The 22,625-nt window shown below is 35.4% G+C and overlaps 3 protein-coding genes across 3 annotated transcripts; all 3 read left to right on the top strand.

The window, feature by feature from the left end:
* The first annotated feature begins 1,981 nt into the window (after positions 1-1,981).
* Positions 1,982-4,769, top strand: LOC121800015 (40S ribosomal protein S3-3). The gene is made up of 6 exons (XM_042199554.1): positions 1,982-2,113; positions 2,189-2,336; positions 2,474-2,645; positions 4,058-4,112; positions 4,199-4,330; positions 4,410-4,769. Exons 1-6 carry the CDS (start codon positions 2,081-2,083, stop codon positions 4,569-4,571), a joined length of 702 nt encoding a protein of 233 aa, XP_042055488.1. The 5' UTR covers positions 1,982-2,080; the 3' UTR covers positions 4,572-4,769.
* Positions 4,770-9,432: 4,663 nt separating this feature from the next.
* Positions 9,433-11,863, top strand: LOC121800014 (40S ribosomal protein S3-3). Its single transcript, XM_042199553.1, has 6 exons — positions 9,433-9,549; positions 9,631-9,778; positions 9,916-10,087; positions 11,144-11,198; positions 11,285-11,416; positions 11,497-11,863. The coding sequence occupies exons 1-6, from the start codon at positions 9,517-9,519 to the stop codon at positions 11,656-11,658; spliced, it is 702 nt and encodes a 233-aa protein (XP_042055487.1). The 5' UTR covers positions 9,433-9,516; the 3' UTR covers positions 11,659-11,863.
* Positions 11,864-15,361: 3,498 nt separating this feature from the next.
* Positions 15,362-18,679, top strand: LOC121801131. Its single transcript, XM_042200584.1, has 4 exons — positions 15,362-17,462; positions 17,562-17,682; positions 17,755-17,969; positions 18,574-18,679. The coding sequence occupies exons 1-4, from the start codon at positions 17,368-17,370 to the stop codon at positions 18,677-18,679; spliced, it is 537 nt and encodes a 178-aa protein (XP_042056518.1). The 5' UTR covers positions 15,362-17,367.
* Positions 18,680-22,625: the final 3,946 nt, after the last annotated feature.

Here is a 22,625-nt window from a genome sequence, read left to right as displayed (position 1 = left end):
TCAAGCGGGCCTGAAGCTTTTCATTTTATCTCTGTTTTTTGTTTTTTTTAATAATCTGTCAGATGTATTACTCCCCTTGTTTGTTGATAGATTACAACTGTTCCTCTTTGGAAATAGCTTACGATTTTCATAAACCGTTGGAAATCGAGATCGGAGCAAAAACGAAATGGAACAACAAGAACACGAGGATATACGTGGTTCGGCGTAAGCCTACGTCCACGGGAGAATAACGAATCTGATGGATCCGCGAACTTCTGATGTTAGTAAATGCTGGTAGAGAATGAAAACTACGACACAAAGAATTTACGTGGTTCGATTTACTGAAGTAAATCTACGTCCACGGGAAGAAGGGAGGGCAAGATTGTATTGCTTGATCTGGGATTACAGCTTACAACACAGACTTGCTATATGATTTTATCTCGAGAGAGCTTAACCCTTTTCTATCTGATCTAAGTTCTATTTATACATTGAACTAAGGTCGTGGTTTGCAGCCCCACTAACAAGATCGTGGGTGAGCAATAACTGCTCAATAACTGCTTCGTACCACTAAATAGATCGTGGGTATAGCGGAGGTCGTGGAGGTCGAACTGCTGGACTTTACCGATCAGCTCTTGCCGATCTGAGAGGAGAGCTTGACTGGTCGGCTTTTACCGAGCTGTAGGCTGAGTCCGAACTCTTTGGTTGTGCCGAACTCTTTGGTGCCGAACAGATACTCTTTCTTGGGCTCTGGGCTGATGGGCCGTCACTGTTATTGGGCTTGCCATTAGGGTTTAGTTCGTACCCCATCAGAATCGATTTACTTCAATCACGATCAAGAACTACAATCATACAACAAGATCACACCCTCAAGAACAAGCTACTCTCTCTTCGCATATGAACTCATATCACACCGAAGACTATACAAGCTAATTCCTCACAAAGATAGTGTGTCTATTGATTGTTGTTATGATCTCTCAGCTGATTTCTCTCTCGTTTCTTCTCAAATGAACTCCTTGGATTGCAGCAATATTTATAGGGATTGTATCATGCAGTTGAAACTGCCATGAATGTGTAACAACTTTAATAGCCGTTGCATAACAGAGTTTTGAACTCAAACTTCTTGACCATGTGTCGCACACTCCACGCTCGGTTCCGATGCACCCTCGCTCGTTGTTATCATCACAAAACTCCTAACATAAACTATTACTCCAATATGGAGTATATTTGAATGGCACGATTTCGTCTATTTTGACAAGTTTAAATTGATTACCAATGAATAACCTGTCATGGAAGGCTTCATGTAGTATTTGACAAATTTTCGATTGGATTTGCTTATCAATTTGAAAATGTCAATTTTTCGATTCCGTTTTCATACAAAATCGAAGAACTAGAAACGATCAAAATTGAACTACATTCAATGTGTTTTAGAAAGGTTATTTGTTAACAAAACGCAAAGTGTCAGGAGACCCATGAGGCTGTCAAATTCGACTATATTCCACAATTTTTGACAATTTAAAAATCAGTCAAATATATCATTAAGTTTGGATTTGTTCTCAAATACATCCATCCCATTACCAAAAAATTGGATTACTTATATGCGACACTCATATCATTAATATTTTTAGGTTTAAGCAAAACAACCAATTTTTTTTTTATATAAATAGACGATATACTTAAAATTATTGACAATGACTTTTATGTATGATTTGTCCCCAACCATATAGTATAATTTTAGCAAAATTAATTTGCAAATAAATTTAAACTTTATGATTGTTTTACTGATTTTTGAAGCTTCCGAACAAAGTAAAAATATTTTAACAATTTTTAATAAAAATAAAGCCATTTTCTGTAGTCTTAAAATGCTAGTCATTTTTATAAATACAAAAATTATTTGTTTGTAAGTGTCAATAAATTTGATGCCAACCACTTGATTGGGCCAATATTAACCAATACATTGAAAACCCAAATGAAGCCCATTAGTATTCAACAATAATATAAAACCTTCAATAGACTCCAAAACCCCAATCTAAACTTAGGGATTCCACATTCTCGCACCGTCGCACGGCGAATCCCTCAGATCTGCTCTTCTGCAACGGTAAACATGGCGGCGACTCAGATGAGCAAGAAGCGAAAGGTATTGCATACTTAACACCGAAATTCGTGTGTGTAATCTATGTTTAATTTTATCTGATTTTCTGGATGTGTGCAGTTTGTGGCTGATGGAGTGTTCTTCGCGGAGTTGAACGAGGTGCTCACTCGTGAGCTGGCGGAGGACGGATACTCCGGCGTCGAGGTTAGAGTTACTCCAATGAGGACAGAGATCATCATCCGAGCTACCCGCACCCAAAACGTTCTCGGTTAGTATCGCTCTCCTATGATGCGTTGCTTTAATTTTGAATTTTGTTGTCAGTTTTTTCGATTTGCTGATCAATTTGAAAATATAGTTCACGCTTTTTGAGATGTTGATTGTGTTAACTTCGCTTGATTACAACAGGAGAGAAGGGCAGGAGGATTAGGGAGCTCACCTCAGTGGTGCAGAAGAGGTTTAAGTTTCCGGAAAACAGCGTGGAGCTGTATGCTGAGAAGGTTAACAACAGAGGGCTTTGCGCCATTGCTCAGGCTGAATCCCTTCGCTACAAACTCCTCGGTGGCCTTGCTGTTAGACGGTAATTAGTTAAATCCTTTCACCTGATGTTGTTTACATTGAAAATTATGTGCTACTATTAGCTGCATCATTCGTTTATAGATTGATTGATATGTGTGACTAAGAATAACTTTCTTGTCATCTTCCAAGCAATTTTGGTGTTTTAGTACCAATTTTTGTGTCGAATGATGACTAGATAAGTTGTCTTCTCCGTGCAATTACCATCATAAGATATACCATCTTCATGTTGTATCCATGGAGAAGGCACATGCTTGTGTCTGTTCTAGCTCTGTTCAGTGTGCTTAGGAATGAAAAAACGATAATTAACTTCCCTTTGGTCATGTTACACTCATATATCTTTTACATCTCATAAAAGATGCTGTATTATAAAGGATTTTTTCAAGATGATTACTGTGTGCAACTAAGTAAAAAACTTTCATGTCTTCTTCAAAGCAATTTTGGTGTTTCTATACCAATTTTTGTGTCGGATGATGACTAGAGAAATTGTCTTCCCTGTGAAATTATTTTCATGAAATGTACAATCATCATGTTGTAATCACGGAGGCACATGGTTGTATCTGGTCTAGCTCTGTTCAGTATTTTTAGGAATTAGCAATTAGGTCATTTAAAGAGTTTAATTTCAAACACTTAATGTTATAAGTAGTTCTATTACTGTGTGTGAAGTGAGTAAATCTATCACGTCATCTTCAAAGCAATTTGGTGTTTGAGTACCAATTTTTTTGAAATTTTCTTCCATGTGCAATTATCATAATGAAGTATGCTATCCTCATGTTGTAGTGATGGATGAGGCACGTAATTATCTGATCTAGTGTCTGTAGGAATTGAAATTTAGATTATATGCACTGTTAAATTTCATACACTGGAATGTCATAAGTAGTTCCCTTTCTTCACGTTGCATTCATGGAAGTGTCACATGAGTTTTTATGAGTAATCGATTTAAAAATTGGAAATTGAGTCTCTTAATAATTCATCATAAATGAGGCTGGCCCTTGATATTATGTCATCCTAAAACCAATTTTGGTTTGTCAATACCAATTTTGTGTCGGATGATGACTACATGAATATTCTCTATGCCTTTATAACCATGAAGCGTGCCATGTTCATGTTGTAACATGGTGTAGTATTATGTCATCCTAAAAGCAATTTTGGTTTGTCAATACCAATTTTTGTGTCGGATGATGACTAGATGAATTTTCTTCTCTATGTCTTTACAACCATGAAGCGTGCCATGCTCATGTTGTAACATGGAGTAGGCACATGATTACTGATTAATTAAGTTAGGATATTTTTATAGTTTAAAGAAATATGTTTGTGTATCTTTTGGATATTTTGTAATTTGAATTAACCACCCTCAAGTAGTGTTCATTTTCAATAAAATCCAATTTTTCCCAACTTGAATTTCTTGTTTCTCAGGGCATGCTATGGTGTTCTAAGATTTGTTATGGAGAATGGGGCTAAGGGTTGTGAGGTATGCTGTTTTCTGTTGAAAATTCCACTCATCCGCCCCTATTTTTGCTCCACTGTAGATTAATTTAATTCACTTGTGGTTCATAGGTTATCGTTAGTGGGAAACTTAGGGCTCAGCGTGCAAAGTCCATGAAGTTCAAGGATGGATACATGATTTCTTCTGGTCAACCAGTTAAAGAATACATCGACTCTGCTGTCAGACACGTTCTTCTCAGACAGGTAAGTTTTGTATTTTTATTCGATCATAGTGTGTATTCTATTATTTCCTCTCTCACCTTGTTTTATTCCATATGCTTAGGGAGTTCTTGGTATCAAGGTGAAGATCATGCTTGATTGGGATCCTAAGGGAAAGCTTGGTCCGGTTACTCCTCTTCCGGATATTGTCATCATTCATCCTCCAAAGGAAGAAGAAGCATTCCGCCCAGCTTTGGCACCGGCTGAGGTTGAGGTCGAAGTATAGATTTGAACCAATGCTTGGTTTAGAATTTGGGTTATTTTTAATGTTTTGCGAATGTTGTTAGGGCATCGTTTTCAGTTAGAACATATATAAAAGTCATCTCCAATTTTCCATCCATTACAGTAATTTCTTATGTTGGATTGATTACTATCACCTAACATTCCTGTTTTTTGATAATTTGATTGAGAGTTTTTTCTGCCAGTACGACATTTCTTCGTGCAATTTATTTTTCGTGCTATGTTATTTACTATTAAAATATAAACAATGTTACTAAAAATTTGTGATAAGTGCTCGTGTTTAGATTTATTTAACTATTCTTAAACTCGTGACTGATTTTTGAAGCTTCAGAACGAATTATTTTAACAATTTTGAATAAAAAACAGGCCATTTCCTATATTTTTAAAAAATTGGTCAAATTATTTGTTTGTAAGGCCAATATAGTGTATCCTCGCAATAGCATTTTATCTTATAGTCTCATTACTGCCTATCCTCATTTTCACTATTATTTTTATTTTTAAATTTTTTTATGTTATTAAATGAAATTAAATAGAAAAATAACATAAATTAAAGGTAAAATATCAAAATAACATAAATTTTGGGAAATGACCGTGATTCATTTTTTGCTTTCTAGAAAGAGAAAAGTGAGATGAGAAGAGTAGGAGTGAGGAGGTGAAGAAATAAGGTAAAAAGAAGAGAGGATATTAATAGAATGAAAATAATGGAAAAAAAGCCTAGGCGATCGGTAGAAAAATCGGCAGAGGGGAGCTGCAATAGTGCCGATAGGGTGCCCATAGGCGCGCCCTATCCTTGGGACAGGATCATCGGCCTCGGGCAATCACATGTAATAGAGTCTATAAACCTGCCCTACACTTATGTCGGGTTTAAGGACTCTATTATGAGTACCCTAAGGGCATCCACAACGCTCTGAGCCGGACCGCACCTGTCCGCCTCAGGCCTGGGTGCATTGCAGGTAGGGGAGCCCTGGTCTAGGCCGCGACTGGGGCCGCGCCCCGTTGCGGGAGATTGAGCCAAACCCCATTTTTCAAAAATTAAAAAACAATTTTTATTTTTATTTTTTGCCTATTTAAAACCCCAACGTTTTCATTTCGTCTACATTATTCCTATGAATTTTTCAGAATATAATTGTTCAACAATTTCAAATTTTATGAATTGTAATTTATGATTTTTTAGGGTTTGTATTTCTTAATTGTAATTTATAATTTTCAAATGAACAATGATTTTTTCGAAATATAACTGTTCAATGTTTTGAATTTTAAGAGAAAAATAGTTTAAAGTTGTTATAGATGACCTAAGTGACAAAAAACTTGATGACAAAAACTAGATTGGGCCGACATTGCCCAATATAAGAAAACCCCGAATTCGAATGAAACTTAAGCCTAGTATCCAACAATAATATAAATGATGTTACACTCCAAACCCTAATCTTAATTCCACATTCTCGCAGAGCAAATTCTTAGATCCGAGCTTCTAAAACTGTAAACATGGCGGCGACTCAAATGAGCAAGAAACGGAAGTGAAAGGTTTTTAATTATTAAATTCAAAATTCATGTGTTAATGATGTTTTAACTGATGATTGAATGTTCCGCATTTTGTGGTTGATGGAGTGTTCTTCGCGGAGTTGAACGAGGTGCTCAATCGTGAACTTACGGAGGATGGATACTCCGGCGTCGAGGTTAAGGTTACTCCAATGAGGACTGAGATCATCATCCGAGCTAAGAAAATGACAATAAATCAACAGAGAGAAGTAAAATAAGAAATAGAACAATATAGAGAAAACCGAAATTGAAGGAAGATGGACATAATAGACTTCAATTTTTTATTTGAGTTATCTGTATATATACCACCGAATAGACTGTTTATGTATATCTTAGTACTATTATTTCTTCTGGTAATATGTTTATGATTTTTATAGTGAATAGAGAGTTAAGGAAGAAAAATATAATAGTATAGATTAGGTATTTTCCTAAATTATTATCTAGTTTTTTTTTCTGGTTTTATTCCATTAGTAGTACTTACATTTTATCTAGTTTTATTCTAATTTTTTGGTTAGTACGCTCCTGTATTTTTTTTCCATATTTATTCCATTCTACCTAGTAGTATAATTTTTTCAGCCAATCATTATCAAATTATCTACTCCATATAAAACTATTAGGGGCGTACGATTTAAGGGTGTATTACACTTGGACGTGACATATTACCAGACATGTCACAGACATTTCGAAATTTGGAATTTGTTTCTTAACATGTACTCATATGAGGACTTTTGCATGGTACATGTAGGCACACTAAGGCCATCCACAACGCTGTCTCTATACCGTCTCTTAAACCGTCTCTTAACTACTATTTGAGCACTATTTGAGGGCCCCACTGTCCTTTTTTCCTCCATCTCTTAACTAAGAGACGGAACCTGCAACGCTCCGTCTCTATACCGTCTCTTAATTACTATTCATTCAATTTAATTTATAATTTTTTTTAAAACCCAATTCAATTTAAACAAACACACTTTATTAAAATTAAAACAAAAAAAAACACACAAAATAAAAAAAACACACAAAAAAAAATTAAAAAAAACATAAAATAAAAAAACACACAAAATAAAAAAAAAACTATTCGGAAGGGCTAATCATCCTCCGGAGGCGGTCGAGGTTGAGGGGGAGTCGGAAGGCCAAGTTGTGCTGTCATATGCACAATTTCGTTCCACCAGGCCGCGAATTGGGAGTGCGAGAAGCGGGAAGTGTCCGCCATTGTGGCAGTCATGTACGCCACCATAAGTGTGTCCGAGCCTCCTCGCGAGCCCGATCCTGAGGCCGACTGGCTTGATTCGCCTCGGCCCTTCCTTGCTCTAGCCGCTTTCGCCGCCTTCGTCCCTTGCGGCCGACGGCGCCCACTCGCGGATCCTCCTGCAGCGCCGACTGTACCCGCAAACTCCTGGGATTCAACATCATGTTGGCTGATGCCTTCAGCAGTGTCACCACTAGACGCACCAGCGGTTCGGCTTTATTTGGTGGTAGACCTCGACAACCTTTTCCCAGAAACACTTCCGGGTTTGTTGATTCCCGACGATGGGATCGTACGAGACCGTGATCCAGGCGTTGTACACCGCCATCGTTTCGAGGTTGTTGTACGGATGTCGGCCAAGATCCTCTTCCTCTTCTTCCTCCTCGTCCTCGCCCGTCTGGGGTTGTACACTGCCTCGGCCACCTCCACCGCCTCGCCCACTTCCACCGCCTCGGCCTACTCCCGGCGTGGGATCAACTGGAAAATCCTCCCGGATCTGGGATAATCCCTGCAAAAACCGCGGGACGTTGGGACGAACATATGCATCAAGGTCAAAATTGGGTGGTTGGTACCCCCCCGGCGTCGCCGAACCCTGGGTCCCCGGCGTTGACGAACCTCCACCGCCCAATGTGTTGATCATGTTCTCCCAATCGCCGAATGAGTTGAGATCCCACCCGCCGGAGCCGGAGCCGCCATAGTTGCCCTCGCCGTCGCCGGACATCTTGAGTTGGGTTATGAAAATTTCAGCGAAAATTTGAGAGAAAATTTAGATGATAGGAAGAATAGATGTGTAGTTGTGTGTAAATGAAGATGGGTTTAGGAGTATTTATAGAGTAAAAAATTTAATAAAAAACAAAAAAAATATAAAAAAAAAAACAAAAAAACGGTAATAATACCGTTACAAAATTTTTTTTTTATTTAAATTCGAATTTTTTTTAAAAAAAATATTTATTGCATCAGCACGTGACGACGCCCACTCGCGGGCCGGCGAGTGGGCGTCACGCACGACGCCGGGCTGCGCCACGTCGCCTAGGCGCGTGGCGAGACAGCTCGTCTCGTGGCTCGCCGAGGCGAGACGCGCGACGAGACGGGACGAGATGGAGGCTGCAACGCGTCTCGCCGGGGTCTCGTCTCGCTGAGACGAGACGCGAGACGCCGGCGAGACCCGTTGTGGATGGTCTAACCCTTGACTTTTCTAAAGATTTCATGCATTTGAAACATCATTTACCATTTCTATGGCCCAAGTTTTGAGCATTGGGCCGCCTCATAAATGCAAATAGCAGTAGTTAGCAGCAAATCTGTCCAAAATGGACTGAACATATTTTATCTCATTTATTAAACTTATCACTACCACGCATTTAGCAAAATAACCATTTTGTCCAGAGCCTTTGTCTTAGCGGCAAGAAGCTTAGACATTATTGCATGAGGTGACGAGTTCGAGCCCTCTTGACAAGCAAAATAACCATTTCTCTTTATTTTATTGGAACTGTCCAAATAAGAAAAGTGAAATAAGATATTTTTTCGATTTGATTTTAACAGCATTGAAGATATTATGATGTGATTATCGATTTTGAGGTGAGTTTTATAATTCAATTTTGGTAGAAAACCAAATTGAAAACCAATTAAAATTGAACAGAAAACCGAATACTCATACCCTCAACCATGTAGTGTGTAGAAAATGAATTATTGTTCATTAAATCGTACCCTGATAAAAATTGATATAGATTTCCGTCTAAATACATGAACCGATGGTGGAGCACAAAAACTCCTAAAAAATCTGATTCCCATTTCTCGCAAAGTGCCGGAACCCTTAAGTTGTCAAATTATGGTACTAGATCTCACAACTATTCTAGGACCAAAATATTTTATTGTTTACGTGTAAATTATATTGATGATTTTTATTAAAACAACACAATTTTTCTATTTAAATAACGACTTCATTAAACAACACAATTATGCTGGTAATTATTGTTATAAGCCCAAAAATTATTGTCGGTTATACGACAAAATTTGATTCGGCCCAATATAAGAGCCCATAAGTTTGAGTGAAACCTAGCAATTAAATAAATGACGTTAACGCATTCCAAACCCTAGGGCTTTTCCTTATTCTCGCGGACGAATCCTCAGATCTGAGCTTCTGCAACCAACCATGGCGGCGACTCAGATGAGCAAAAAGCGAAAGGTTTTGCATCGTTTAATCCAAATTCGTGTTTGTTTCTGTTATTTATGTTCGGTTTTAGCTTATTTATTGAATGTGCCGCAGTTTGTGGCTGATGGAGTGTTCTTCGCGGAGTTGAACGAGGTTCTCACTCGTGAGCTGGCGGAGGACGGATACTCCGGCGTCGAGGTTAGGGTTACTCCAATGAGGACCGAGATCATCATCCGAGCTACCCGCACCCAAAACGTTCTCGGTTAGTATCGCTCTCCTATGATGCGTTGCGTTAATTTTGAATTTTGTTGTCAGTTTTTTCGATTTGCTGATCAATTTGAAAATATAGTTCACGCTTTTTGAGATGTTGATTGTGTTAACTTCGCTTGATTACAACAGGAGAGAAGGGCAGGAGGATTAGGGAGCTCACCTCAGTGGTGCAGAAGAGGTTTAAGTTTCCGGAAAACAGCGTGGAGCTGTATGCTGAGAAGGTTAACAACAGAGGGCTTTGCGCCATTGCTCAGGCTGAATCCCTTCGCTACAAACTCCTTGGTGGTCTTGCTGTTAGACGGTAATTAGTTAAATCCGCACTTGATATTGTTTATATTGCAAATTATGTGCCACTATTTTCTGCATCATTTGTTTATGGATTGATTGATTTGTGTGACTGAGTAAAAATTTCATGTCATCTTCAAAGCAATTTTGGTGTTTGAGTACCGATTTTTGTGTCGGATGATGACTAGATAAATTATCTTCTCTGTGCAATTATCGTCCTGAAATGTTTATCATGTTGTAGTCATGGAGGAGGCACATGATTATCTTATCTAGCTCTGGTTAGTGTCTATAGGTATTGAAAATTAACTCATATGCAGAGTTCAGTTTCAGACACTTGAATGTTATAAGTAGTTCCACTTTGCATTCATGAAAAGTATGGGTTTCCAAGTTTTTTTTATAAATGATTACTGTGTGTGACGTGCTTAAAACTATCATGTCATCTTCAAAGCAATTTTGGTTTTTCTGTACCAATTTTTGTGTCGGATGATGACTAGAAAAAAATTTCTTCCAGGTGCAATCATCATGAAGTGTACTATCCTTATGTTGTTGTCATGGAGGAGGCACATAATTCCCTGATCTGGCTCTGTTTAGTGTCTGTTTATAATGTACATTAAATTTCAGTCAGTGGAATGTCATAAGTAGTTCCCTTTTTTCATCCTGTTGCATTCATGTAAGTGGCACATGATTAGATTTCCTAAGTTTTTCTGAGTAATGGGTCTAAAATTTGAAAATTGATTCTTTGTTTAATATATTTGTTACTTCATAAGCTGTATTGTGTGTTTCTATTGTACTAGTAATTCACAAGAAATGTGACTTGCTCATGATACTATGTCATCCTAAAAGCAATTTTGGTGTTTCAGTACCATTTTTTGTGTCGGATGATGACTAAATGAATTGTCTTCTCTATGTCTTTATCATCATGAATTGTATCATGCTCATTTTGTGACATGGAGTAGGTACATGATTACTGATTAATTCAGTTAGGATCACTTCTCTGTTGTTGAATTTTGGTCGTAAAAGTGGCTGCATTAAAATCCAAACTTGACCCTAACTTGAATATCTTGTTTCTCAGGGCTTGCTACGGTGTTCTAAGATTTGTTATGGAGAACGGGGCAAAGGGTTGTGAGGTAAGCTATTTTGTGTTGAACTTCCACTCATTCTACTCTATGTTGCTCCACATTAGATTAATTTAATTGACTTGGGTGGTTCATAGGTTATTGTTAGTGGGAAACTTAGGGCTCAGCGTGCCAAGTCCATGAAGTTCAAGGATGGATACATGATTTCTTCTGGTCAACCAGTTAAAGAATACATCGACTCTGCTGTCAGACACGTTCTTCTCAGACAGGTAAAGTTTTATTTATTTTTACTCTATCATACTATGTGTTTTTGTATTTTTTCTTACCTTGTGTTATTTCATTTGCTTAGGGAGTACTTGGTATCAAGGTCAAGATCATGCTTGATTGGGATCCCAAGGGAAAGCTTGGCCCCGTTACCCCTCTTCCGGATATTGTCATCATTCATCCTCCAAAGGAAGAAGAAGCATTCCGCCCAGCTTTGGCACCTGCTGAGGTTGAGGTCGAAGTATAGTTTCAAACCGAATGCTTGGTTTAGAATTTGAGTTCTTTTTAATGTTTTTGCGAATGTTGTTGTGGCATCTTTGTGTCGTTTAGAACATACTATATAAAGTTATCTCCAATTTTCGATCTGTCGCAGCAATTTCATATGTTGGATTGAATGTCTGTTGCATAACATTATAGTTTTGATAATTTGATTGAGAGAGTTTTTATCATCACTACGATAAGTGTTCTTGCAATTGATTTTCATCCCGCTGAGTGTTGCTTTGTATTAGATCGGTGTTGTATTTCATTCTATGCTATTCAAAGTAAAAAATAATGGCATTATTGAAATGTTTTGAATCTATATCTACATTTCTGGCTTTGAGAATGGATGCCTGTAATGTACTGTACTATATTTAATTAACTGTTAATTGCTTTTAAAACAAAGAAGTATAGGCCATTTTTGGTTTTTTTATTTGGTCTAAAAGTTTGTTTTTTCTCTAGTTAGATTGGACTCATTTTCCAATAATAATACTTTAATTCTATTTAAAAAAATGTATATTTTTATGGGACTCAAGCAGTTTTGTTTGAAATGGGAAAATTGCTAAATGCGATCCACACATCAGCAACCTATTTTTTAAAGTCCAAATCACGTTGATATGCAATAAATGGCCAATGTGGATCTCAAAATTTGTTTTCTTCTATGTTAATTGCAATAATATTTTTGGATTGTTAGACCAAGGTATTTATTGACGAGCCTAATAGCTATTCCGATGCTGATTTGTAAGCACATTGAAGAATAAGATAGCAGGCCTAATGATTTAAAGCTGCTTTATATCTAAAAATTATGATTAATCTTTTGTCATTTAGTTAAGAATGAATGAGTTTCATGTCATTCAATCACATCCATTGAACATATTTCATATTTTTATTGGATGTTTTAGTAGCATGATGATGAGGAGGATTTGAGAATGACCGATCATTGCACCAGTAATCATTAATTTGTGCCAATATTAAATTATATACTTTCTTGAACAAAATATTAATTATACTTTCTTTAAGGAAATACTATTTAATTAGAGACCGTGATATGAGATAAGATAAAAAGATTATTATATTTAAGACACATGTATCTGGATCCAACTATTGTTGTAGGAAGTAGGAACCTAGCTAAATTATTCATGATTGTGCCATTCTTTATACTGAATAAGAGTTTTCATTTCAACCTTTCCATATATATATATATATATATATATATATATATATACACACATACCCTAAGATTATGCTTGCTTTTAGGTAAATAGGTCATGCTAGTTCAAAAACACTCAAAAATAATGATTGAAGAGCTCAAGAATTCAAAATGTTCTTTGAAAGTGTCTCAAATTTGGCATTTCACTAGGACTGCATCATTATCTCCTCAACAAAAGTTCAAAGCTCAAATCAAACCAATAGTTTTTTTATGTTTAGGGGCAATTTGATAGGATAATCAATCCATCTATATTAGAGTTATAACAATTTGATATGTATTTATTGACAATTTAATACTCCCTCCGTCCCGCTTTAGGAGTTCCGGTTGATCAATTTTGTGCGTCACGCTTTAGGAGTCCCGGTTGGGGTAAACAAATAAAAAATGCTTACAATCTATACTAATCTAAAGTGCCAGTTTGTTGAAAGGACTTATTTGCCCTTTTTGGCGGGAAACTTCGAAGCATCTTTATTTACCCTTATGGTCATTTTAAAAATGGGAGTTGCTGTGTACTTATATTTTTTGTCCATTTAGTTGTTTATCTATTACAAATAATACACTATTAAATGCAGAAATTGTGTCTGCACATGTGAATCTGTGAAATTTTAATAAACAATGTAAATTCCATGTTCCCAATGCTGCTGATAGTTGTGCTCATGTTAATACACCACTCCTTCCATATGTACCTGATAATAAAAATCACATTTGTTAGGTGGTTGATTATATCTAAGAAATAAAGTATAATCATTCTATATAACCTTTTGTATTTCATTTGTACAGTACACGTTGTGCAACATTTTTTTTAATTACAAACTCAATAATGTCATTGTTTGACTGACAGAAATCATATATTAAATCCAAATGCAAATATTGCCATAAAGAATCATGAAATTATTATCTTAAATCAATTAACTCTAAATGCAAATCATGACATAAAGAATCATGAAATTATTACCTTAAATAAATTCATAACCTTTGCACTTAGACGGTGAGAGTTTCAAAATTTCTCATCCTTAAATCCTTTGGTAACCTGTGTATAAACTATAATTGTTAGTATATTATCTTCTGTAAATCTGTTCCTAATCATTTCATAAAACTGTTATTGTTAATACAGTGATACAAAGTATCTAACCTTTGCACTTCGAACTGTGTAGAGATACATAGTTTCTCATCCTCAAATATTTGGTAATCTGTGCATAAAACTGTTATTATTAGTAAATTAGTAATACTAAAGCATAGATGAAAGCAATATATGTAAAGAGTGGTGTATTAACATGAGCAACTATATCCAAAAGTTATAATACATAAATGGTGTATTAATAAATCTCCATATTGCTTTCAAAGATGTAATAGATCTATTAACTTTTGATTATCTAACCTTTACTTTCAAAAGTTTCCTAATCCTTTGTCTTAGTATTACTAATACAAAAGCAATTTTAGCCGTTAATATACTTAAACCTGAAATCCAAAATTGTGCTCTAGAATTAAACTAATTAATAGTGTATTATTTGTAATAGATAATGTGCTCCAGAATTAAACCTGAAAATCCAAAGTTGTGCTCCAGAATCATGTAAATCTGTTCCTAATCATTTCATAAAACTATTATTGTTAATATAGTGATACAAAATATCTAACCACTTTAAACTGTGAAGAGATACATAGTTTCTCATCCTCAAATATTTGGTAATATGTGCATAAAACTGTTATTATTAGCAAATTAATTACTTAAACCTGAAATCCAAAATTGTACTATAGAATTAAACTAATTAAATCTGAAATCCTAGATTGATAAATCTGATCGATATATTTTGTAATCAGATTTAGAAAGTAGATTTGCATAGTTTGTGCTCTAGAATTGTGTATTATATTTGTATCTATTACCTTTTGATTAGCACCGATTTTCCACATCTGCAGGTGTAGCTGAAGAGTTTCTCATGGATGAATCACTCTTCTGCACCTTTCCAAGCTCTGTGTAGGTAGATACCAGCCTATGTCGATATTTTCGTCTCACTTTTTCGTTTGGGTAGAGAGGATGCAGCTGCTTTTTTTAGGGTTTCAATGAACCTCTTTTGTATTCCTGCAAAATAGAATTTCTTTAAATACACAAATATCCAGTAATAACACATTTATTGGACAGTTAAATGGGCCATTTAATGAATGAATAGCTTTTAATGCTTTCGTTTTCCCAGATACAACTGCCACTCTTTTTAATTCCTTTTTTAAATAGCTGGGCAGTTTAATAACCCTGATTTTGTTCAGATACTCTCACACTCTAATTATAAATCTGTTAAAATATTATTTGTTATATATTTTATGGTAGATAAATGAAAGGTTCATATATTTCAATGCTTCATGTGAATGGAGTTATCAAATCATATTTTGGCTTTAGTTTTTCCAGAACTCTTACCATGCTTTTAAAAGATCTTCTTGGCATTCCTTTCCTTTCTTTTATCTCCTTCTTCAGTAGTATAATACCTGCACAAAAGTAGACTTTATAAGCAAATCTTATAAAGTATGATAAATATATTGCCATATGTGTAACCATGCTTACTTTTTTATCTTAGTATCATAATCTCTGCACAAAAAGTCTCATTAAAGTCTCATTTGTTCAGTGTTCTTTAATTCATCAAAGTATTATTTTTGCCCTTCTTCAATCTTATATTTGCAGGAAAGCTAAGCACTAATATATTAAATAGGGACAATCTTTATTACCTTTTTGTGTTACTTTAAGTTTAGGACTTCATTACTTTATTTTGTGCTTCATACTACTGATTATTTTCTGAGGGTATTTTGCTTCACAATCAAACCTAATACTACTGATTATTTTCTGAGGGTATTTTGCTTCTCAATCAAATCTAATACTACTGATTATAAATTGAATCTGATTTAATAATAGTATTGAAACACCTAATCTGATTCTCTTTGAGTGACATATTAGTATTGTGTGATTAATATTTAAGTATATGTAGTTAAAAGAAGTATAATGAAAAGACTTATTTATTAATAGATTTTTAAGTCAGAATATATTAATTTTGTTATTTGGAAGGCCTTTCTAATTATTATGTTTCTTAAACAATCTTTCCAAGGCAATCACTACCTCCACCATTAAAGTAAGATGTGTACGTAGGTATGAAGGGGTTCCAGAGGATAAAAATGATAACAGCCTAGAGTGTGTTTTGCATGATAATGCGGTATGATCTTTTTTCTACCAAACAACTATGCTTTTATTGTAAACTAAATGGAACTAATTATTAATGTCTGTTGTGTTACAGGAGACAAGAATCCAAGCATCATTCACTAATAACATTATGCAAAAGATGGCCTCTCCACTTAGGGAAGATGGTGTCTTTTTATAAAAAATTTCTTGGTGTAGATTAACACTCTTAAAAACAAAGCAACAAGCCACCAATTTAGGCTGGTAATGAATAGCTACACTGAGATGTTTGAGGTCAAAGATTTGACTTTTCCTAGAATGATGTTTTCTTTCAAGCCATTCCCTGAAATTTCACAAATGAGACACTATGACGAAACATCCTTTTTTGGTAAGAATTTAAATTCTATGTTGTAATATGTTTGTTTTTAATACTCATTACATAGGTTGTTTCTGATTACTTATTTTACAGATGTTATTGGTGTCATCACTAATCCAGGAAGAGTTCTCAATCAATCTAAGTATAGGCTTATTGAGATTGAAATTAGTGATGAACAGTAAGTTGTATCAAGAGTTGTAAATTAAAATTCTGTACTACAATTTGTCTTAAAGTTAATACTTTTTTTTGTGTGTACAAGCATAATAAAATCTTTTGTACAATTTGGGAATCAAATGTTGATTCTTATCTCTCTGATTTCAGAAAGAGTGAAAGAACCATTCCGATTGTTATTGTTCAAATTTGCAAGCCTAATTTATTTAGAGGTTTCATTTCTCTAACGTTGTTCTCTTTGTTGTTTGTTTTTCTTCTTTGTTTATCTGACATAAGTTGTATTAATCAAATGTGTTTTTATTTATTAGGCGAAATGAGAATATCTACACACTTTCAAGCATCAAATGTTCTAATTAATCCAAAATTAGATGAAGTTACTGATTTTAGGAAAAGGTATAAGCTATTAGCAGTAATATAGTTCTCACAGTTTTTAAAATGAATATGTTTTACTACATTTATTATCTTATTGTCAACTGATTTTGGATGATATTTATATAAGATTGTAGGTGATGAGAGATTTATTCACTATGGTTCTTTGGGTCCTGTTGGACCAAAGATTAGCAATGAGTTTGATAATCCTACAGTGAAGTCCTTGCAGGATTTAGAATGTCAAGAGGTATTTAATACTTCTTTTTCCAACTGAAATGAAAAAGTTTACCTTGACTTATTTTGTTAATTATACTGTCTTACATAATATTAGTTCTTTTCTGCCATTTATTCGCAGGATGGTTTATATTGGGTTTTTGGAAAGATTGTATCTGTGGAATCACATTATGATACATGGTATTACATGTCATGCAAGACCTGTTTTAAGAAGGTTGAAGCAGAGGATAATAAGTTTAACTGTTCACTATGTAAGAGCAGTTATTCCCATGCTTATAGAAGGTATGATAGTATTAAATTTTTATCTTAAGAATGTTGAAGCAAAGGACAACAAGTTTAATGTTTGATAAGTTACATATTTTGAATTTTTAGCTTGTGCAGGTATAAATTTATTGTCAATATTGTTGATGATACAAGCAACACTTCACTTTTAGTGTGGGATAGGGAGGGGATCCAACTGATAGGAAAAAAGGTTTATGAATTTGTAGGGGATGATAATCAGGTTTGTAATTTAAAATATTGATATGATGCTTTTATTCTTTAGTAGCTTTTACTAAAATCACTTATATTGCAGGTTTTGCCAATGGAGGACATTGCTAAAGAAATTGAAAAGAAGCTGGTGGGGCAGAGTATGTTGTTCAAGCTCCAATTCAGAAATCAGTTGGAGTATTACAGATCTTATCCCAAAATAATTAGAGCTAAAATAGTGAAAAAATGTCTATGTGAGATAAAACTATTAGATTTCTATTCAAAGTCTCGGTTTCAATCACCAACCTCTTTTTCAAATGAGTTTGAAGTTTCTTCTCTCGCATGCCATGCCTATCATTGTTTCTTATAATTAGATTCACCTTAATCCTAAACAATCAAAACCTGCAATATCAGATGCAAAATTTCAGATTTAATTGTAGAAGCCAACATTTAAAAATGGAGTGAATCAAATCTGGCAATGCTTATATCCAATTGAGAGAATCTATCCCCTCATTCCATGTCGTCGCTGCAAATCACAATTGATTGATTTTTAGTTAGTTATAGTTTGTTTAAGGACAAAACAACTAAAAGAAAAGTTGTCACATAGCATTACAGAAATTCAAGAAACATGCAGACACACTTTCTGCAGCAATTAATGGAATCCTCTTTTAAGTTCTCAACAGTTTTTTGAAATCTCTATTTTGGCATGACATATTTTACAAGCTTTATAAGGCCAATATTAGTACTGCATCTAAATTGGATGTAAGCATTGAAGAAGTTAAAGACATACGTAAAGATGAGATCAGTTAAATCCCATTTGGAACCATTAAATTAAGTTAAAGACATGTAATACAAAAGTGTTAGGCATCACAACATAAATCTCATTCAAGTTTATGTACTTATATGCTTATCAACCCAATATTAGTATTGCATCTCAATTGGATGTAAGCATTGAAGAAGTTAAAGACATATGTAAAGACAAGATCAGTGAAATCCCATCTGGAAGCATTGAAGAAGTGAAAGACATGTAATACAAAAGTGTAAGGCATAGGAACATAAATCTCATTAAAGTTTATGCACTTATCTACTGAACACCACAAGTTCTAGGCATTCTTCTTATTCTCAATCATGTAAAGTGGGATTTTGATTTGGAGCAGTTATTCATGGCATTTCCTGTTGAAAGCAAGTATTAAGTAAGATTTCAAGATTGACATAGATATTGTTCACTTGGTATAATTTTTCAAGAAATGTGTCGTAGATATATTTTTCACACCTTTGAAGTCAAATATGTTTTTAAATCACTCAGTGTAAATATAAATGATTTATGTTTATTTTGAAGTTATTCTTTGGTTTTTTGTTACAAGCCCAACAGTAATACCTAATTTCCATTTTAAAGCCCATTTTGCAAGATTTAGGGTTCTGGAATGTTGGATGAACTGAAAGGTCATCTTGGTTTATGTGGAGTTCTAAACCTATAAAATATAAGCTTTTTCAGTATCCATTATCCCTCACTGTTTTCTTAAATTTTATTTCTGCCGAGCTTCATATTATACTATAATCTGTTGTGGATTCAATTATCAGCTCTGAATCAATGAAGAAATAAAAAAAATCCGTAATACTTAAGAGTTTGGCATCTAAGAAGTTTACTCCTTCAAGTTCAGGTACTTATTTAGCAACAGTATAAGTTCTCTATTTTGACTAGAATTTGACACAGATATGATTTTTTTACAATCTGTGAAGCCTGCTATGATTAATAATTAAACATGCTTTGAAAAAACAATTGATTTATGTGTTATGAAGTTGTTAAACGTTTTTGAGCCAGGTGTTTAAAGCCAAGTATGAATGCTTTCGAATTTTTTCTCAGATCTGTGTAGGTTTTCACCAATATGTGACAATCATGTACAAAAATCATGAATACAAAGGTTGGGAAAAGGATTTAGTTACCTTCAGTTTACGTCCTCTGTTAGTTTACAAACCCATATGACATTCCACCGCTTTCATCGGCGCCCTTTCCGTTCATTTTGTTGCCTCATATCTGCTATTGTACAGATGAGAACAGATCTGCTATCGTGTAGAAAAACAATGAGTGTTCTATGAGAACAGATCTGAAATCTAAATCAATTACGAATCGTTTAAAATTCATGAATCAAGAAATGGATTTTACCTTTAGTATAGATTTTTGGAGAAACTCTTCGATGTGTAGGAACAAATCCGTTTAGGGTTTTCGAGAGGTAGTATTTCGCTGAATGGAGTGAAACTACTTCATGGTGCGAGTCGATTTTAATCCGTCGCCGATTCATACAAGGATTATCACCGATTGGGGACTTTGTGATCATCATCTAATGGGAGAGGGATGAAGGATCGAACGCCGCTGTTGAGGAGAAGAACCGATTCTGCAAATATCTTATTATTCGGTAAGTTAGGTTTAGTTGATTTAATTAATGAATAAATTAATAGCTTAAGGTTTAGGGATTAATTGTAGTTAAATTGTTTGGGACAATTTTATTGTTTTCGGCCTCTTATTTAATTTATTCTTTGTCCATTTTTTTTTTTATCTATTTGGGTTGTTTTGTTTTAGATTTTTTAATTGAAGGGTTTGGGCTTTTTGTAAACTTAATTTAGGCGAAATCATATAGTTTTTTGGGTGCATCATATTTTCTGGGCCTGTTTTAATATAATGTATTTATATAAATGAATAAGAACTTGACAAATTTCCTTTGGCTGTGTCGTATGTAATGACCATTAACAAAAGTCAAGGTCAATCTCTATCTCATGTTGGATTATTTTTACGAAAATCAATCTCCAGTTATGGACAGTTATATGTTGTTATATCTAGAGTTACGAGTCGTGGAAATCTCAAGATTTTAGTTTGTGGAGATGAAGAGGATAATAGAAGCGATGCTACTGTTAATGTTGTTTACAAAGAAATTTTTCAAAACTTATGAACTATTAGTTGGTTTGTTGTTGTTTTCTAATTCTTCTCTTTAATCTCTACTCAAATAACATGTTCTTTATTTGTGTATCTTTTTCTAACTAACTCATACTCATTGACCATTAGTCATACATCTCTTATTTGTCATTTATTTTACTCCATTTATATCATAAATTAAAATTGTATAAAATTGATTGCCGAATATGAAATATTTTATTTATAGTTGATGAGTAAATTCTTCATTTATTATAAATGTTTTATTTATAATCACATTTATGTTTTTGTAAATCTTTATATTGTTTTTACTTCTTAATTTCTATATTTCATTAAAATTAATATTCATTATTTAAAAATTATATGCCCCGTGCATAGCACGGGTGTAAATACTAGTTCAATTAAAAAAGGAGTACAACTCCTTTTTGGTCAAAAACATATGGTCAAATTACGAATTTTGTCCGTTACATTCATTTTCAGGTTTTCGGGTCCATAACATACAAAAATCGCTCTCGGTTAGGTCCTTTTTGGACGGCTCCGTTAAAATACGCAAGTCAACCGTTACTTAGCAAAAGTTTGACTAAATTTAACAAAAAATACCAAACCCATTTCCCATTTCCTCCCCCTCACCTCCGCTTCCCCCTTCGCCCGCTTCTCCCCCTCCGACTCTGTCTCCCTCACCGTCGCCGAATCCGACCACGACTTCTCCCAACTCACTGCCAACCACGCCCGCAACGCCGACGACTTCTACGCCTGCGTCCCCCACCTCCCTCCGCCGTTGAATTCCTTCGACGACATCGTTTTCTCCGTTCTATCTATTCAAATCACACTTTTCCCCGATATAGGCATTTGCCTAGGCTTCACCAACCACCATGCCATCGCCGACGCCAGCTCCGTCGTCCAATTCATCAAGGCATGGGCCGCCGTCAACAAAAACTCCGCCCAATTTGAGAACAACTTGTTGCTTCCGTCATTCGACAGATCCGCCGTGGCCGATCCCAGCGGCCTCGATTCACACTATTGGAACTTGATGAACCAATCACGCGCAGTCGAGTCGCCTCCGGTCACTTTCCCCCTAAATAAACACCGTGCAACTTTCATCCTCACCGCTGACGACATCCGCCGCCTGAAAAGCCACGTGCAGGGCCGTCGCCCAGATCTCCGGCCGACGACGTTCGCCGCCTCCTGCGCCTTCGTGTGGAGCTGCATGCGGCGGCGGAGGCGGCGCCGCCCCCGGCAGACGAGGCGGAGTACTTCTGCTTCGCGGCGGACTACCGGGGGGAGGTTGCAGCCGGCGCTTCCCTCGGAGTACTCCGGGAACTGCCTGGCGTTCGTGAAGGCGGAGGCGAGGAGCGGGGATCTGAGGGGGGAGGGGTGGCGGCGGCGGCGGCGGCGGAGAGCATAGCGGGGGCGATAGAGAGGTAATTGGTATTTTTGAAGAAAATAATTAGCAAATTATTTAGTCACTAATAATCTAGTTTTTTGCTTAATTTAATCAAACTTTTGCTAAGTAACGGTTGACTTGCGTATTTTAACGGAGCCGTCCAAAAAGGACCTAACCGAGAGCGATTTTTGTATGTTATAGACCCGAAAACCTGAAAATGAATGTAACGGACAAAATTCGTAATTTGACCATATGTTTTGGACCAAAAAGGGGTTGTACTCTTTAAAAAGTGTTAAAAGTGGGTCCCAATATCCAGTACAACATTTATATATTACATACTCAAACACTTTCTTAAAACATGTGCCAAAAGTGATTCTCAATATTCATTACAACATTTATTTATTGCACACTCAAACACTTTCTTAAAATATGTGTCCGACTCAATCGGGACTCCTAAAGCAAGACGGAGGGAGTATGTATTAGATAGTATGTATCATATATTGTTGACGGAGATTTTTGATTTTAAGAGAGAGAGAATCGATTTCTTCAAAAGGGAGAAACGGTAAAGAAGACAATGTTAATTTTTTTTAAAAAAATAATCATAGACTTCACAAATATTATAAATATGTGTGATAAAAAAATCTTCTATAATTAAGAAAACGCATCT

Source organism: Salvia splendens, chromosome 4 (genome assembly GCF_004379255.2).
Source record: "Salvia splendens isolate huo1 chromosome 4, SspV2, whole genome shotgun sequence".
In the NCBI taxonomy this organism is placed as follows: Eukaryota; Viridiplantae; Streptophyta; class Magnoliopsida; order Lamiales; family Lamiaceae; genus Salvia; species Salvia splendens.
Note: the sequence above shows the minus strand (reverse complement) of the source record. Positions and strands in the feature narration are given on the sequence as shown.

Excerpts from the sequence above, each read along its gene's own strand:
- LOC121801131 (XM_042200584.1), top strand. The coding sequence starts at position 17,368 with ATGTCATGCAAGACCTGTTTTAAGAAGGTTGAAGCAGAGGATAATAAG. Across the intron at positions 17,463-17,561 it reads TATTCCCATGCTTATAGAAG|GTATAAATTTATTGTCAATA; the intron begins GTATGATAGTAT and ends TAGCTTGTGCAG. Across the intron at positions 17,970-18,573 it reads CCAACCTCTTTTTCAAATGA|TATTGCATCTCAATTGGATG; the intron begins GTTTGAAGTTTC and ends ACCCAATATTAG.
- LOC121800015 (XM_042199554.1), top strand. The coding sequence starts at position 2,081 with ATGGCGGCGACTCAGATGAGCAAGAAGCGAAAG. Across the intron at positions 2,337-2,473 it reads CCGCACCCAAAACGTTCTCG|GAGAGAAGGGCAGGAGGATT; the intron begins GTTAGTATCGCT and ends TGATTACAACAG. Across the intron at positions 4,331-4,409 it reads GACACGTTCTTCTCAGACAG|GGAGTTCTTGGTATCAAGGT; the intron begins GTAAGTTTTGTA and ends CCATATGCTTAG.
- LOC121800014 (XM_042199553.1), top strand. The coding sequence starts at position 9,517 with ATGGCGGCGACTCAGATGAGCAAAAAGCGAAAG. Across the intron at positions 10,088-11,143 it reads GGTGGTCTTGCTGTTAGACG|GGCTTGCTACGGTGTTCTAA; the intron begins GTAATTAGTTAA and ends CTTGTTTCTCAG. Across the intron at positions 11,199-11,284 it reads ACGGGGCAAAGGGTTGTGAG|GTTATTGTTAGTGGGAAACT; the intron begins GTAAGCTATTTT and ends GGTGGTTCATAG.